Here is a 16,977-nt window from a genome sequence, read left to right as displayed (position 1 = left end):
AAAGCTCAATATTCAGAAAACTAAGATCATGGCATCCGGTCCCACCACTTCATGGGAAATAGATGGGGAAACAGTGGAAACAGTGTCAGACTTTGTTATTCTTGGCTCCAAAATCACTACAGATGGTGACTGCAGCCATGAAATTAAAAGACGCTTACTCCTTGGAAGGAAAGTTATGACCAACCTAGATAGCATATTCAAAAGCAGAGACATTACTTTGCCAACAAAGGTTCGTCTAGCCAAGGTTATGGTTTTTCCTCTGGTCATGTATGGATGTGAGAGTTGGACTGTGAAGAAGGCTGAGCGCTGAAGAATTGATGCTTTTGAACTGTGGTGTTGGAGAAGACTCTTGAGAGTCCCTTGGACTGCAAGGAGATCCAACCAGTCCATTCTGAAGGACATCAGCCCTGGGATTTCTTTGGAAGGAATGATGCTAAAGCTGAAACTCCAGTACTTTGGCCACCTCATGCGAAGAGTTGACTCATTAGAAAAGACCCTGATGCTGGAAAGGATTGGGGGCAGGAGGAGAAGGGGATGACAGAGGATGAGATGGCTGGATGGCATCACTGACTCGATGGACGTGAGTCTCAGTGAACTCTGGGAGTTGGTGATAGACAGGGAGGCCTGGCGTGCTGCGATTCATGGGATCACAAAGAGTCGGACATGACTGAGCGACTGATCTGATCTGATTGTAAGTAAGTAATCTGTATGCAGGTCAAGAAGCAACAGAACTGGACATGGAACAACAGACTGGTTCAATTTTGGGAAAGGAGTATGTCAAGGCAGAATACTGCCATCCTCCTTATTTAACTTATGTGCAGAGTACATCATGCGAAATGCTGAGTTGGATGAATGGCAAGTGCTTGCTGGGAGAAATATCAATAATCTCGGATATGCAGATGACACCACCCTAATGGCAGAAAGAGAAGAAGAACTAAAGAGTCTCTTGATAAAGGTAAAAGAGAAGACTGAAAAGCTGGCTTAAAACTCAACATTCAAAAAATTAACATCATGGCATCCAGTCCCATTCAGTTCAGTTCAGTCACTCAGTCGTGTCCGACTCCTTGCAACCCCATGGACTGCAGCACACCAGGCCTCCCTGTCCATCGCCAACTCTTGAAGTTTACTCAAACTCATGTCCATTGATTCGGTGGTGCCATCCAACCATCTCATCCTCTGTCATCCCCTTCTCCTCCTGCCTTCAATCTTTCCAAGCATCAGGGTCTTTTCCAATGACTCAGTTCTTCGCATCAGAAGGCCAAAGTATTGGAATTTCAGCTTCAACATCAGTCTTTCCAATGAATATTCAGGACTGAATTCTTTTAGGATGGACTGGTTGGATCTCCTTGCAGTCCAAGGGACTCTCAAGAGTCTTCTCCAGCGCCACAGTTCAAAAGCATCAATTCTTAGGCACTCTGGAAAATCCCATGGACGGAGGAGCCTGGTAGGCTGCAGTCCATGGGGTCGCTAAGAGTCGGGCACGACTGAGGGACTTCACTTTCACTTTTCACTTTCCTGCATTGCAGAAGGAAATGGCAACCCACTCCAGTGTTCTTGCCTGGAGAATCCCAGGGACAGAGGAGCCTGGTGGGCTGCTATCTGTGGGGTCGCATAGAGTCGGACACGACTGAAGCGACTTAGCAGCAGCAGCAGCAACAGCAACAGCAGCCTTGTTTATGGTCCAACTTTCACATCCATACATGACTGTTGGAAAACCATAGCTTTGACCAGGTGGACCTTTGTTGGCAAAGTAATGTCTCTGCTTCTTAATATGCTGTCTAGGTTGGTAATAACTTTTCTTCCAAGGAGCACGAGTCTTTTAATTTCATGGCTGTGGTCACCATCTGCAGTGATTTTGGAGCCCCCAAAAATAAAGTCTGTCATTGTTTCCACTGTTTTCCCATCTATTTGCCATGAAGTGATGGGACAAGATGCCATGATCTTCATTTTCTGAATGTTGAGTTTTAAGCCTCTTTCACTTTCATCAAGAGGCTCTTAAGTCTTCTTCACTTTCTGCCATAAGGGTGGTGTCATCTGCAGATTTGAGGTTATTGATATTTCTCCCAGCAATCTTGATTCCAGCTTGTGATTCATCCAGCCCAGCGTTTCTCATGATGTACTCTGCATATAAGTTAAATAAGCAGGGTTACAATATGATGTCAGCCTTGATGTACTCCTTTACCTATTTGGAATCAGTCTATTTTTCCATGTCCAGTTCTAACTCTTGCTTCCTGATCTGCATACAGATTTCTCAAGAGGCAGGTCAGGTAGTCTGGTATTCCCACCTCTTTCAGAATTTTCCACAATTTGTGGTGATCCACACAGTCAAAGGTTTTGGCATAGTCAATAAAGCAGAAGTAGATGTTTTTCTGGAACTCTCTGTTGCAGTCCCATTACTTCATGCCAAATAGATGGGGGATAAAATGGAAACCGTGACTATTTTCTTAGCCTCCAAAATCACTGCAGATGGTGACTGCAGCCATGATATTAAAAGACACTTGGTCCACAGAAGAAAACCTATGACAAACCTAGACAACTGATGCTTTTGAACTGTGGCACTGGAGAAGACTCTTGAGAGTCCCTTGGACTGCAAGGAGATCAAACCAGTCAATTCCAAAGGTAATCAATTCTGAATACTCATTGGAAGGACTGGTGCTGAGGCTCCAACAATTTGGCCACCTGATGCGAAGAACCAACTCACTGAAAACGATTTTGATGCTGGGAAAGATTGAGGGCAAGAGAAGAAGTGGGTGACAGAGGATGAGATGGTTGGATGGCAATACCGAATCAATGGACATGAGTTTAAGCAAACTCCAGGAGATAGTGAAGGACAGGGAAGCCTGGCATGCAGCAGTCTGTGTGGCCACAATGGGTGAGACATGAGTTTGTGACTGAACAAGAACAGGCCTTTGCTAAGGAACTGAAAAATAATTTCTTTAAGCCTAGAATTACTTTCGGAGAATCTGGAGGGCAAGATGTGTTCACAAGTTCATTTAAAAAAAAAAATACCTGTAGGAAGCAGTTGCTGCTGCTAAGTCACTTCAGTCGTGTCCGACTTTGTGTGACCCCATAGATGGCAGCCCACCAGGCTCCCCCGTCCCTGGGATTCTCAAGGCAAGAACACTGGAGTGGGTTGCTATTTCCTTTTCCAATGCATGAAAGTGAAAAGTGAAAGTGAAGTCGCTCAGTCGTTTCCGACTCTTTGCGACCCCATGGACTGCAGCCTACCAGGCTCCTCCATCCATGGGATTTTCCAGGCAAGAGTACTGGAGTGGGGTGCCATTGCCTTCTCCGTAGGAAGCAGTAAGAGATGCTTAAGTCAGGTAAGTAGAAACCTATGAGGAGGCCTTAGGTGCCACATGTGACTCAAAGGAGCTACTGCCAAATAGCAAACATGCATAAAACTTACGATGAATTATGATGAAGACAGTATTTCAGCAGTACCAGAGTCTTAAATTTTAACAGGAGAAAGTAAAGGCCAGAAAACCTGCAGAAATTTGCATTCACCTGTCAAGTTTTCTATCAGAACTCAGGCTCTGTGAAGAAAAAACCCATATTCATCTCTCACTTCATACACATTTGTTGACTCACTATGAGTGTATTTCCATTTAAGGCTTTAAGTACGGGTTATGTGCCTCTTACTTTTCAAAAAACTACTTAGCTTACAGTCTCATATTCCCCTATCTTTCAGTAACATTCTGACCAGAGGCTGGCAAACTTTCTGCAAGAACCAGACAAATATTTTAGACTTTGTAGGCAAATGGCCTTTGTTATAGCACAAAAGCACACACTTAATATGAAAACAAATGTGTGTGACTGTGCTTCAATAAAACTTTATTTGTGGACACTGAAAATCAAATTTTATATAATTTCCATATGTCACAAAATTTTCTTCTGAATTTATTCAGTCACTTAAAAATATAAAAACCATCTTACCTGACAGGCCATGCTAACACAGGTGGCAGGCTGTATTTAGCCAGACTTCTACAGTTTGCAGACTCCTACCTGCTGCTGCTAAGTCGCTTCAGTCATGTCCGACTCTGTGAGACCCCATAGACAACAGCCCACCAGGCTCCTCCATCCATGGGATTCTCCAGGCAAGAACACTGGAGTGGGTTGCCATTTCCTTCTCCAATGCATGAAAGTGAAAAGTGAAAGTGACGTAGCTCAGTCGTGTCCGACTCCTCGAGACCCCATGGACTGCAGCCCATCAGGCTCCTCTGTCCATGTGATTTTCCAGGCAAGAGTACTGGAGTGGGGTGCCATTGCCTTCTCCAGCAGACTCCTACCTAGGCCCTCTTAAAGGCTCAATAGTACAACCCTTCCATTACTCCTTATTACTACAGCATTCCAATAATTTTATTTGCAAGTATTTTTGCTAAGCTCCAACTGTAGTGCCAGGTAGCATGAGTGGTAAAGAACCAGCCTGTCAACGCAGTTGACAAAAAATGAAGGTTCAATCCCTGGGTGGGAAAAATTCCCTGGAGAGGGAATTTTAACATTTAACTAATATTAAACAAAATTAGCTACCCCAGGTCCAAGGTCAGGGGCGGCAGCCGAGAGGAGCAACCCACGTCCAAGGAGTGGTGGCTGCGTGGGCTCAGGAGGGCCAAGAGGAGCTACTCCACATTCAAGGTCAGGAGGGACGACCTCGTCCAAGGTAAGGAGCAGCTGCTGTGCTTTGCATGTCCAAGGTAAGAGAAACCCGAGTAAGACGGTAGGTGTTGCAAGAGGGCATCAGAAGGCAGACACACTGAAACCATAATCACAGAAAACTAGCCAATCTGATCACACAGACCACAGCCTTGTCTAACTCAATGAAACTAAGCCATGTCCTGTGGGGCCACCCAAGACGGACAGGCCATGGTGGAGAGGTCTGACAGAATGTGGTCCACTGGAGAAGGGAACGGCCAACCACTTCAGTTTTCTTGCCTTGAGAACCCCATGAACAGTATGAAAAAGCAAAATGATACGATACTGAAAGAGGAACCCCCCAGGTCAGTAAGTGCCCAATATGCTACTGGAGATCAGTGGAGAAATAACTCCAGAAAGAATGAAGGGTTGGAACCAAAGCAAAAACAATACCCAGTTGTGGATGTGACTGGTGATAGAAGCAAGGTCCGATGCTGTAAAGGGCAATACTGCATAGGAACCTGTAACGTTAGGTCCATGAATCAAGGCAAATTGGAAGTGGTCAAACAGGAGGTTTATATTAAGAGTGAACATAGACATTCTAGGAATCAGCAAACTAAAATGGACTGGAATGGGTGAATTTAACTCAGATGACCAATATATCTACTACTGTGGGCAGGAATCCCTCAGAAGAAATGGAATAGCCATCATGGTCAACAAAAGACTCGGAAATGCAGTACTTGGATGCAATCTCAAAAATTACAGAATGATCTCAGTTCATTTCCAAGGCAAACCATTCAATATCACAGTAATCCAAGCCTATGCCCCAACCAGTAACGCTGAAGAAGCTGAAGTTGAATGGTTTTATGAAGACCTACAAGACCTTTTAGAACTAACACCCAAAAAAAATGTCCTTTTCATTACAGGGGAATGGAATGCAAAAGGAGGAAGTCAAGAAACACCTGAAGTAACAGGCAAATTTGGCCTTGGAATACGGAATGAAGCAGGGCAAAGACTAATAGAGTTCTGCCAAGAAAAAGCACTGGTCATAGCAAACACCCTCTTCCAACAACACAAGAGAGACTCTACACATGGACATCACCAGATGGTCAACACTGAAATCAGACTGATTATATTCTTTGCAGTCAAAGATGGAGAAGCTCTATACAGTCAACAAAAACAAGACCAGGAGCTGACTGTGGCTCAGACCATGAACTCCTTCTTGCCAAATTCAAACTGAAATTGAAGAGAGTAGGGAAAACCACTAGACCATTCAGGTATGACCTAAATCAAATCCCTTATGATTATACAGTGGAAGTCAGAAATAGAGTTAAGGGACTAGATCTGATAGAGTGCCTGATGAACTATGGACAGAGGTTCATGACACTGTACAGGAGACAGGGATCAAGACCATCCCCATGGAAAAGAAATGCAAAAAAGCAAAATGGCTGTCTGAGGAGACCTTACAAATAGCTGTGAAAAGAAGAGAAGCGAAAAGCAAAGGAGAAAAGGAACGATATAAGCATCTGAATGCTTATATTAAGAATATAATATAAGAATAGCAAGGAGAGATAAGAAAGCCTTCCTCAGCGATCATGCAAAGAAATAGAGGAAAACAACAGAATGGGAAAGACTAGAGATCTCTTCAAGAAAATTAGAGATACCAAGGGAACATTTCACGCAAAGATGGGCTCGATAAAGGACAGAAATGGTATGTACCTAACAGAAGATATAAAGAAGAGGGGGCAAGAATACACAGAACTGTACAAAAAAGAGCTTCATGACCCAGATAATCACAATGGTGTGATCACTCACCTAGAGCCAGACATCTTGGAATGCGAAGTCAAATGGGCCTTAGAAAGCATCATTACGAACAAACCTAGTGGAGGTGATGGAATTCCAATAGAGCTACGTCAAATCCTAAAAGATGATGCTGTGAAAGTGCTGCACTCAATATGCCAGCAAATTTGGAAAACTCAGCAGTGGCCACAGGACTGGAAAAGGTCCGTTTTCATTCCAATCCCAAAGAAAGGCAATGCCAAAGAATGCTCAAACTACTGCACAATTGCACTCATCTCACACGCTAGTAAAGTAATGCTCAAAATTCTCCAAGCCAGGCTTCAGCAATATGTGAGCCGTGAACTTCCAGATGTTCAAGCTGGTTTTAGAAAAAGCAGAGGAACCAGAGATCAAATTGCCAACATCTGCTGTATCATGGAAAAAGCAAGAGAGTTCCAGAAAAACATCTATTTCTGCTTTATTGACTATGCCAAAGCCTTTCACTGTGTGGATCACAATAAACTGTGGAAAATTCTGAAAGAGATGGGAATACCAGACCACCTGATCTGTCTCTTGAGAAATTTGTATGCAGGTCAGGAAGCAACAGTTAGAACTGGACATGGAACAACAGACTGGTTCCAAATAGGAAAAGGAGTTCGTCAAGGCTGTATATTGTCACCCTGTTTATTTAACTTCTATGCAGAGTACATCATGAGAAACTCTGGGCTGGAAGAAGCATAAGCTGGAATCAAGATTGCTGGGAGAAATATCAATAACCTCAGATCTGCAGATGACACCACCTTTATGGCAGAAAGTGAAGAGGAACTAAAAAGCCTCTTGATGAAAGTGAAAGAGGAGAGTGAAAAAGTTGGCTTAAAGCTCAACATTCAGAAAACTAAGATCATGGCATCTGGTCCCATCACTTCATGGGGAATAGATGGGGAAACAGTGGAAACAGTGTCAGACTTTATTTTGGGGGGCTCCAACATCACTGCAGATGGTGATTGCATCCATGAAATTAAAAGATGCTTACTCCTTGGAAGGAAAGTTATGACCAACCTAGATAACATATTGAAAAGCAGAGACATTACTTTGCCAACAAAGGTCCGTCTAGTCAAGGCTATGGTTTTTCCTGTGGTCATGTATGGATGTGAGAGTTGGACTGTGAAGAAAGCACAGCACTGAAGAATTCATGCTTTTGAAATGTGGTGCTGGAGAAGACTCTTGGGAGTCCCTTGGACTGCAAGGAGATCCAACCAGTCCATCCTAAAGGAGATCAGTCCTGGGTGTTCATCTGAAGGACTGATGCTGAAGCTGAAACTCCAATACTTTGGCCGCCTCATGAGAAGAGTTGACTCATTAGAAAAGACCCTGATGCTGGGAGGGATTGAGGGCAGGAGGAGAAGGGGACGACAGAGGATGAGATGGCTGGATGGCATCACCGACTTGTTGGACATGAGTTTGGGTAAACTCCGAAAGTTGGTGATGGACAGGGAGGCCTGGCATGCTGCAATTCATGGGGTCGCAAAGAGTCGGACACGACTGATGAACTGAACAGAACTGAAACAAAATTAAAACTTCAGTTCCTCAGTCAAACTAGTTATGTATCTCAAATGCTCAAGAGCTTGCTTGTGGCCACCATATTGGACAAGACAGATACGGAACATCTCTACCATCACCCATCACACAAAGTTCTATCAGACAGCCCTGTTACATATTTCCCTGCCTCATAAACATAAAATAAACATAAAAATGAAACTTAACTTCTCCCTTCCTTCAAAAGGAAAGTGTAAAATGCTTACTTCCTGCCACCTACCATGTGGGAAGTACCAAGTAAGTCTTTTGATACAAGTATTTACTGTATTAAAAGCTGGAAAAAACCTTCTTCCTAGGAGAACTCATAAAGCAAAATAATCATCTTGAATGCTTTTACCAGGGTTCTAAAAGCTTTACAACATTCTGGAAAAATGAATAGCTCATTAATAACTATTTCAGCCTCCTTATTAGCTTTAAACCACGCTCAACTGCATCTTTAACATTCTCAACTACAACATCTCATTGTCCTGGAAAGTGAAGAATTCTCTATATCACTCTGATTATCACACAATTCTCTTTCAAATGGAAAACAGCTCCTTCCTGTCACCTTTGGCCAGAGCATGAAATATAGCCAGCACTCAAATAACTGTTTCATGAAAACTCAATGAACTCTAAGTCTCTATGGAATTGTAAAAAACAAAAAAGCCAGACTCCATTGCCTAACTACGTGCATTTAATATTTAAGCAGCTTTAAACCTTTTTCTTTTTAAATTTTTTCCAAGTATAGTCAATTTACAATGTTAAGCTTCTGCTGTATGGCAAAGTAAATCAGTTATATATCTAGATATCCACTCTTTTTTACATTCTTTTCCCATATAGATCATTACAGAGTATTAAGTACAGTTCCCTGTGCTATAAAGTAGGTCCGTATTCAGTATCTATTTTATGTATAGTACTGTACTTGTATCAGTCCTAAGTTTCCCAATTTAATCCCTTCCCTTTTCCCCCTTAAGTTTTCTACATCTGTGACTATCTCTGATTTCTAAATAAGTTCTTCTGTATCATTTTTTTTATTTCACATATAAGTGATTTCATATATTTGTGTTTATCTGTCTGACTTAATTAGTATTGTTAGGGGAAGTACACTGATTGAAACTGCCCACCCTGCCCAGGCACCATAGTAACTATTTGCATGAGTTGTTTTAAGACAGGAGGACCTGGTAAGGAACACGGAATTAGTAAGCCTCCACCAACCAGAAGAGTTTAGGAAAGGTCAAAAGGAGACGCCACATGTCTGACCACCTCCCAGAATCCTTCTCTCTGGCATCCATCTTAGCTAAACAAGGCATGCACCACCAGAAAGGCCTCTGAGTCAGAATGACTGGCTAAAGACAACCCGGAAACTAATCCCATCACCATAACCCTAGACTATGAGTTACTTGACAGAGCAGTTCTCCTGGGTTCCCTTACCCTACTGCTCTCCACCCGGGTGCCCTTTCCCAATAAAATCTCTTGCTTTGTCAGTACATGTGTCTCCTCAGACAATTCATTTCTGAGTGTTAGACAAGAGCCCAGTTTCAGGCCCTGGAAGGGGTCCCCCTTCTTGCAACAGTATGATAATCTCTAGGTCCATCCATGTTGCTGCAAATGGTATTATTTCATTCTTTTTTATGGCTGAGTGATACTCCATTGTGTATGTACCATATCTTCTTTATCCATTCATCTGTCAACGGACATTTAGGATGCTTCCATGACTTAGCTATTGTAAACAGTGCTGCAATGAACACTGGGGTACACATGTATCCTTTCCAAGTATGGTTTTCTCTGAATAGATGCCCATGAATGGATCATATGATAGTTCTGTTTTTAGCTTTTTAAGTAAGCTCCATATTGTTATCCATAGTGACTATACCAATGAAGCAGCTTTAAGTCTTTTGCTGATTATTTTATAAGCACTTTGCTGACTGTAGGATTTAAATGGCACAACACATTTGTAGACACAAGTTTTTTGTTTCTTAAAAATCAAGGACTTACTAAAAAGTGAAAAGTCTACAAGGAGAAATAAAGTATTACATACCACACCAGAACTACAAAATTAATATAAAATTTTCAGTTACTTATCTATGAAATAGACTAACTCTTAAATATATATATATAAATACAATGGATTTATTTTTTACATTGGAATATTATTCAGACTTTAAAAAGAAGAAAATCTTGTCACATGCTAGAACATGGATGAACCTTGAGGATATTATGCTAAGTGAAATAAGCCAGTCACAAAAAGAGAAATACTGCATGATACCATTTACAAAAAGTAGCAACCTTGAATATTCATTGGAATATTCAGCTGAAGCTGAAGATTAAGTACTCTGGCCACCCGATGCAAAGAACTGACTCATTGAAAAAGACCCTGATGCTGGGAAAGATTGAGGGCAACAGGAGAGGGGGACAACAGAGGATGAGATGGTTGGATGGCATCACTGACTCAAGGGACATGAGTCTGAGCAAACTTAGGGAGATAGTGAAGGACAGGGAAGCCAGGCGTGCTGCAGTTTGTGGGTTTGCAAAGAGTCAGACACAACTTGGCCACTGAATAACAATGAAGTTGTCAAACTTTCAGAAACAGAAAGTAAATGGTGACAGCTACCATGGGTTTGGGTGCACTCAGGGAGTTGGTGATGAACAGGGAGGCCTGGCATGCTGCGGTTCATGGGGTCGCAAAGAGTCGGACACGACTGAGCAACTGAACTGAATGAAGTGTAGAGTGAGGAGGAGTTGCTGTTTAGTAAGTAGACAATTCCATTTGCCAAGATGAAAAAGTTCTAGAGTTATTTTACACAACTTGTTAAGTTATTAACACAGTATTGACCAGAGATGTATTAATGCGTCTTTTGTGACCCAAATGTTATTCACCAGAGATGTTTCAATATTCACTTACATAACAAATCACTGGCCAAAGGCACTAGTTATTGCAAAAAAAAAAAAACACTGTCAATAATGAGTTAACACTCCTGGACTGTACAGGTAAAATGGTTAGGATGAGAAAATTTTTACACTGTGGTTTTTTATCACAATAAAAGAGTGAATATGTACAAACTAAATTAACCCTTGAACAATTCAGGGGTTGGGGCATAGACACCCTCCATTGTCTTAGCTATTGTGAACAGTGCTGCTCTGAACACTGGAGTGCATATATCTTTTTGAATTAACAGTTTACATCTTTTCTGAATATATACTGAGGAGTGGGACTGCTGGATCATATAGCAGCTCTATTTTTAGCTTTTTAAAGAACGTCCATACTGTTTTCCTTAGTGGCTACACCAATTTACATTCCCACCAACACTACAGGAGGGTTCTCTTTTCTCCACACCCTCTCCAGCATTTATTATTTATATAGACTTTTTGATGGTGGTCACTCTGACTGGTGTGAGGTGATACTTCATTGTGGTTTTGATTTGCATTTCTCTAGTAATTAATGATGCTGAGCATCCTGTCATGTGCCTATTGGCCATCTGTATGTCTTCTTTGGAGAAATGTCTATTTAGATCTTCTGCCCATTTATTTTTTCAATATTGAGTTGTATGAGCTGTTTACGTATTTTGGTCATATACCATTTGGTATGACATCTTGGTCATACCATGCAAATATTTTCTCCCACTCTATCAGTTAACTTTTTGTTTTGTTGATGGTTTCCTTTGCTATGCAAAAGCTTTTAAGTTTGATTAGGTCCCATTTGTTTATCATTACTTTTATTTATTTTGCCTTGAGAGACTGACCTAAGAAAACATTGCTATGATTTACAGAAAATGTTTTGTCTATGTTCTCTTCTAGGAGTTTTATGGTGTCATGTCCTGTATTTAAGCCTTTCAACCACTTTGAGATTATCCTTGTACATGGAGTAAAGAAGGGTTCTAATTTCATTTCCCAACACCCCTAGGTGAAGGAACTGTCTTTTCTCCATTGTGTATTCTTGTCTTCTTTGTCTACAATTAACTGACCACAGGAGTGTGGACAGGTTTATTTCTGGGCTCTATTCTGTTCCACTGATCTACTGTCTGTTTTTGTGCCAATACCAAAATGTTTTGACTACTGCAGCTTTGAAGGATAGTCTGAGATCTGGAAATGTTATGCCTCCAGCTTTGATCTTTTTTCTCAGAACTGCTTTCTGTTCTTCTGTGACTCCATATAAATTTTAGGATTATCTCTTCTAGTTCTGTGAATAATGTCAAGGGTAATTTGATAGGGACTGCATGAAATCTGTAGACTGCTCTGGGTAGTATACCATTTTAACAATATTCTTTTAATTCAAGAGCATGAAATATCTATTTTTTTAAATCATCTTTAATTTCCTTTATCAGTGATTTACAACTTTCAGCATACAGATCTTCCATCTCTATGGCTAAGTTTGTTTACTCCTAAGTTTCTGGGGTGGTTTTCACGGCATATTTTAAACAGGATTTTTTTTTTTTTTTACTTTCTCTTTCATTGTTAGTATACAGAAACACAACAGATTTCTGTATATTAATCTCATATCCTGCTATTCTGCTGAATTCATTTATTAGTTCTAGTGTTTGTGTGGAGATTTTAGGGTTCTCTATATAGAAAGTAACTATCAATCGCAAATAGTGACATTTTTACCTGTTCCCTTACAATTGGGCTACCTTTTATTTCTCTTTCTTCTCTACAGCTGTGGCTAAGAATTCCAAGATGTTAAACAGAAGAGGTAAGAGTGGGCATCCCTGTCTTGTTCCTGAATTTAGCAGAAAGGCTTTCAGCTTTTCACCTCAACCACACTTCTTACATGTGATAGGAAACTGGTTCTACAGCAAATGTGATACAAATTTTTTCCAAAGAGAACTTAAAGCAAAAGTTCTGTATGCTGTTATGTATTAAATTATTTACAATCATCTCCAAAGAGAAAGCCATAATATTTTGCTGCTATTGAAAATGTCTACTATATCAAATGAGCTATCTAAGACCTTCATAAAGATATTTTACTACAAATACACTGCTGCTCTATGTAGGTAGTGTCCACTTGTTATTTTCTACTGTAGCAAATGGAGGTGCAATGAATCTTGCATCAGTCATTTTAAAAATTTAAAAATCAGATGGTTTTCATAATGGCATCTAGTTTAAAAAATGTTTAATAAAATCCCAGATTCTAACAAGTACAGAGTTTCAATTTGGAATAATGAAAATGTTCTGGAGATGGATGGTGGTGATGACTGCATAACAATACCAATGTACTTAATGCCACTGAACAGTATGTACAATTAAAAATGATTAAAATGGGGACTTCCCTGGTGTTCCAGTAGCCAAGACTCTGCACTCCCAATGCAGGGGCTCAGGTTTGATCCCTGGTCAGAGAACAAGATCCCACATGCCACAACTAAGATTCAAGATCCATGTGTGCAGCCATACTAATATAGAAATATTTTTTAAATGGTTAAGATAGTTTACGATATATATTTTTTAACATAATAAAACCTAAAGTTTCAGTAAGAGGTTATATGTATATCATCTTCAACAGTTTATGAGCCGCTATTAAAAAAACTTAAGTGATCATTTGCACAATTAATCCTAACTTACCACTACCAAAGACATCTCAAAGGTCTCAATTATGCATAAAAGATGCAATTACATCACAACTGGAAATTTCTCTCAGAAAAAGAAAGTTCAGAAAACCAAAACAGTTTCAAACTGGTTCACACAAATGATATGTGTTAATACTAATGAGACTATAATTACTTGACAATTTTATTAAGTCACTATGTGGTGCAGAATAGTTTGAAATACTTTCTAACCAAATCAGTTCTGCACAATCAGGTGATAAATTCTTAAAAAGAGTTTTATTTAAAGAAACACACTTGAGCTTGCCAAAAACATATATGAAAGTGACAATAATAATGGCAGCTTTAAACTATAATCATACTTTAATACCCTATAAAACAGGGATTCTTCATGAATAACCAGGAGAAAGTTCCAAGTACTGGGTAAAGGCCAAGAAAGAGAGGATGCACACAAGCAAGAGAGTCCTAAAGTCACTATTTATTAAGTAACACCTGGCCTAAAACATGCAGGCATCATGCTAAATAAGTCACATGAACTCTCATTTAACTCTCAGAGTAGCCCCAGGAGATACAAATCTATCTCCTGTTTCACAAACAAGGAAACGAGAACCAATGGGTTAAATAACATGCTCAAGATTGTACAGTCACCAGCAGCAGGACTGGGATCAGACGCCCACACCACTTTGAAGTACACAGAAGCCATCTACTTGCTACCACTTTTAGGACACACTGTGCAGTAGACTGCAGTGTTACAACCTTTTTTCCCCTAGAGCGGACAGACATGGAGGGAAAGTAAATCACGTCGTCAGCAGACACGGCAGCAATCAGCAGAACTAGCTGGAACCCAAGTCTTCCTATTCCTCACCCAGGGCCTTTCCTCTGCAGTATACCTGATATGTGTGGTAGCTCTAAAAATATGTTCACAAATTATTTAATACAACTCTCCTCAAAGAGCAGAACCTAAGGCTCTCCTCAGTAACTCACCTTTTTTTCTGATAGCTTTTATTTTAAACTGTGTTCCAATTTCAACTGTCTCACTTCTAACAAATAAAATGTGGCAGAAGTGACATGTGTGAGACTTCCAAGGGTAGGTGTGAGACTTGCCAGAGTAGGTCATAAAGAGCACTGTAGGGCCCTCCTTGTTCTCTCTACTCCTCACTCTGGATGCAGCCAGCTGACATGTTGCGAGGACACTCAAGGAGAGGTCCACATGGCAAAGAAGCAAGGCCTCCTGCCAACAGCCATCGCAAGCCAGATTGGAAGCGGCTGCTCCAGCCCCAGCCAGGCCTTCAAATGACTGAAACCTGAGCCAGAACCACCCAGCTATGCTGCTTCTGAATTCCTAATCCTCAGAAACTACGAGGCAATAAATGTTTGTTGTATTAAGACACCATGGTTTGCTGGGGTTTTCTTTTTCTGGCTCTAAGCTTAACAGACAAACAAAAAACTCTAAGATATTTAATGTGTACATCTTGGTAATTAAGACAATTTGTTACACAGTAATAAATAAAACAAAGAGGAAGGAAAACAAGTCTCTCAACAAAGTGTGACTAACACTTTGCTATCAAAACTACCGGTGAAAACTCAACTATACTTCAATTAAAAAAAACAATTAACAGTAAAGAGTGTAGGCTCTGCAGGTCACCTGTCAAAAGAAGCTTTGTGACCCGGACTAAGAGCACTTTCTCAGGCTCACTTGGCCATCTGTAACATGATACATAATCATTTTTTAAATTATTTTTAAAACACTCCATTTTACAATAATATTTCCATTACCTTACCTCTTAGAGTCAACTATGATTAAATCAAAAAATGGGTCCAGCACTTGCCATGGTACCCAATACACAGTGAAAGTTCAGTAAATATGCACTGTTACTAATCTTATTTCTTTTATCTGCCCTTTACTAGCAGCTTTCTCTAGATTTTTTAAAAAGTTACCAATTCTCAGCAGGGAACACCTCCATTACTCTCCTAAGTTGTCCAACAGCCTGTTTCACTGGTCTTCATTTACTTCACTCACTCCCGGGCTGTACCTAAAGCTCACCTAAAACTGTCCCTTCCTTTGGCTTCCAGAGAAGGAACTAATAATAACAGGGTCCTCTTCTGGTCTCTGCTACTGCTGCTGCTCCTCTGCCTGCCCCTTCCAAATGTAGGTTATCTTCAAAGCTCTCTCCTATTCATTCTCATCGCCTCAATGGTGACCCTTTTGCAAATGCTCCAAAACCTACTGCAGCTCTCCCTCCCATTTGAGTCAGGATCCCAGTTTCCCCAGCTTAACAGCTCCACGTGAATGTCTCACAAATACTTCAAATTCAACAAAATCTGAATTTTTTGCATTTCCTGTTATTCCTTATACTTTTTTTCCCTTCTTCCCATCTCCAGTCCTGCTCTATTTATTAACAAACCAAACTCTATGAAGTCAGAGAAGATGTCCAAAGTCTTATTAAAATCTTACCCCTTCTGCTTTCAATAAATGTATGAGACACTGTGCTGGGTGCCAGGGATACACTGCAAGCTGGCCACACTGCCCCCGCCCAAGAACTTACAATCTAGCATGCTTCCTATTAACTGCCAAGTCCCAGGGACTCCACCTGTGCAGACTCTCATATCCATCCCCTTTCCATTTCTACCACAACCACCCTCCTCTCGCACCTAGACCATGGCGACAACCTGCTGAAGTTTCTCTCTTCACTTTTTGCTCCCACCTCAACCCATCCTTTACATAAGGTGCCCATTATCTTTCTCAAGCATGTGTTCGTGCTATTCAGCTTCCCAAAAATCTTCAATGGTTCCCACTGCTTACAGCAAGTCAGAATTCCTTCACATTACCTTGATAGCACTTCATGATTTTTCCCACTGGGAACCACCTGCACCCCGCTGTATATTTAGGGCCCCTCATTCTCTCCCTAACACATCTGTTTACACCAGCAATCCTCTCAGAACGTCATGGCCTTTATTATGAAGATCCCCTCGTGCAGTCATCCGAACTAAACGGCCCTTCCCTTATTTTACATGCACAAGGCCTGCATCTCGATTGGCCACTAACCCCTCCACCTTCTGCCACTGTTGGTTGTTCACTTGCCTGTCTCTTTGGGTAGGTCACAAATCCCAGGCTGCCACTAATTTACTTGGCAATCTTATAAGTCATTGCATTATCCAAGGTTTAATTTTCTCATCAGTAAAATGAAAGGTTAGACTGACTAAGTGCTAAGCAACTCCCAATTTCAAAGTTCCATACAGATGAGCCTTGTCTTTGAAAAAGGCAGAACAGCACAACTGTACGCTTGGCCTCGGTAATCAGACCAGTGGTTCTGAATCCCAGCTCTACAACCTACCATCTCTCAACAACAGACCTGCTGCTTTCTGTGCCTCAGTACCTCATATGCAAAATGAGAATAATAAGTGTTATCTTTTAGAATTATTTCAGTTTTTCAATTTTGTTTAAATAGCCATATTA

General features: G+C 40.9%; 1 protein-coding gene across 28 annotated transcripts in view; it reads right to left on the bottom strand.

The window, feature by feature from the left end:
- The window catches only part of SRPK2 (SRSF protein kinase 2), a 239,413-nt gene that overhangs the window by 202,212 nt on the left and 20,224 nt on the right, over nt 1-16,977 (bottom strand). For 3 of the 28 annotated variants that reach the window (XM_086396960.1, XM_086396965.1, XM_086396966.1), the window contains exon 1: nt 14,505-15,338. The exons of 23 other annotated variants lie outside the window; for them this stretch is intronic. In XM_086396960.1, coding sequence (XP_086253086.1) covers nt 14,505-14,637 — 133 coding nt within the window. In that variant the 5' untranslated portion in view covers nt 14,638-15,338. Of the gene's footprint in view, nt 1-14,504; nt 15,339-15,975; nt 16,089-16,977 lie in introns of those variants that run through there. 2 more of the 28 variants (XM_086396974.1, XM_086397004.1) reach the window with 2 other exon arrangements.

This window comes from Bos grunniens, chromosome 4 (genome assembly GCF_055505025.1).
Source record: "Bos grunniens cultivar Pamir isolate PY7600 chromosome 4, Bosgru_T2T1.0, whole genome shotgun sequence".
Classification (NCBI taxonomy): Eukaryota; Metazoa; Chordata; class Mammalia; order Artiodactyla; family Bovidae; genus Bos; species Bos grunniens.
The sequence above is the reverse complement of the archived record's forward strand: the minus strand, read 5'-3'. Positions and strand labels throughout refer to the sequence as shown.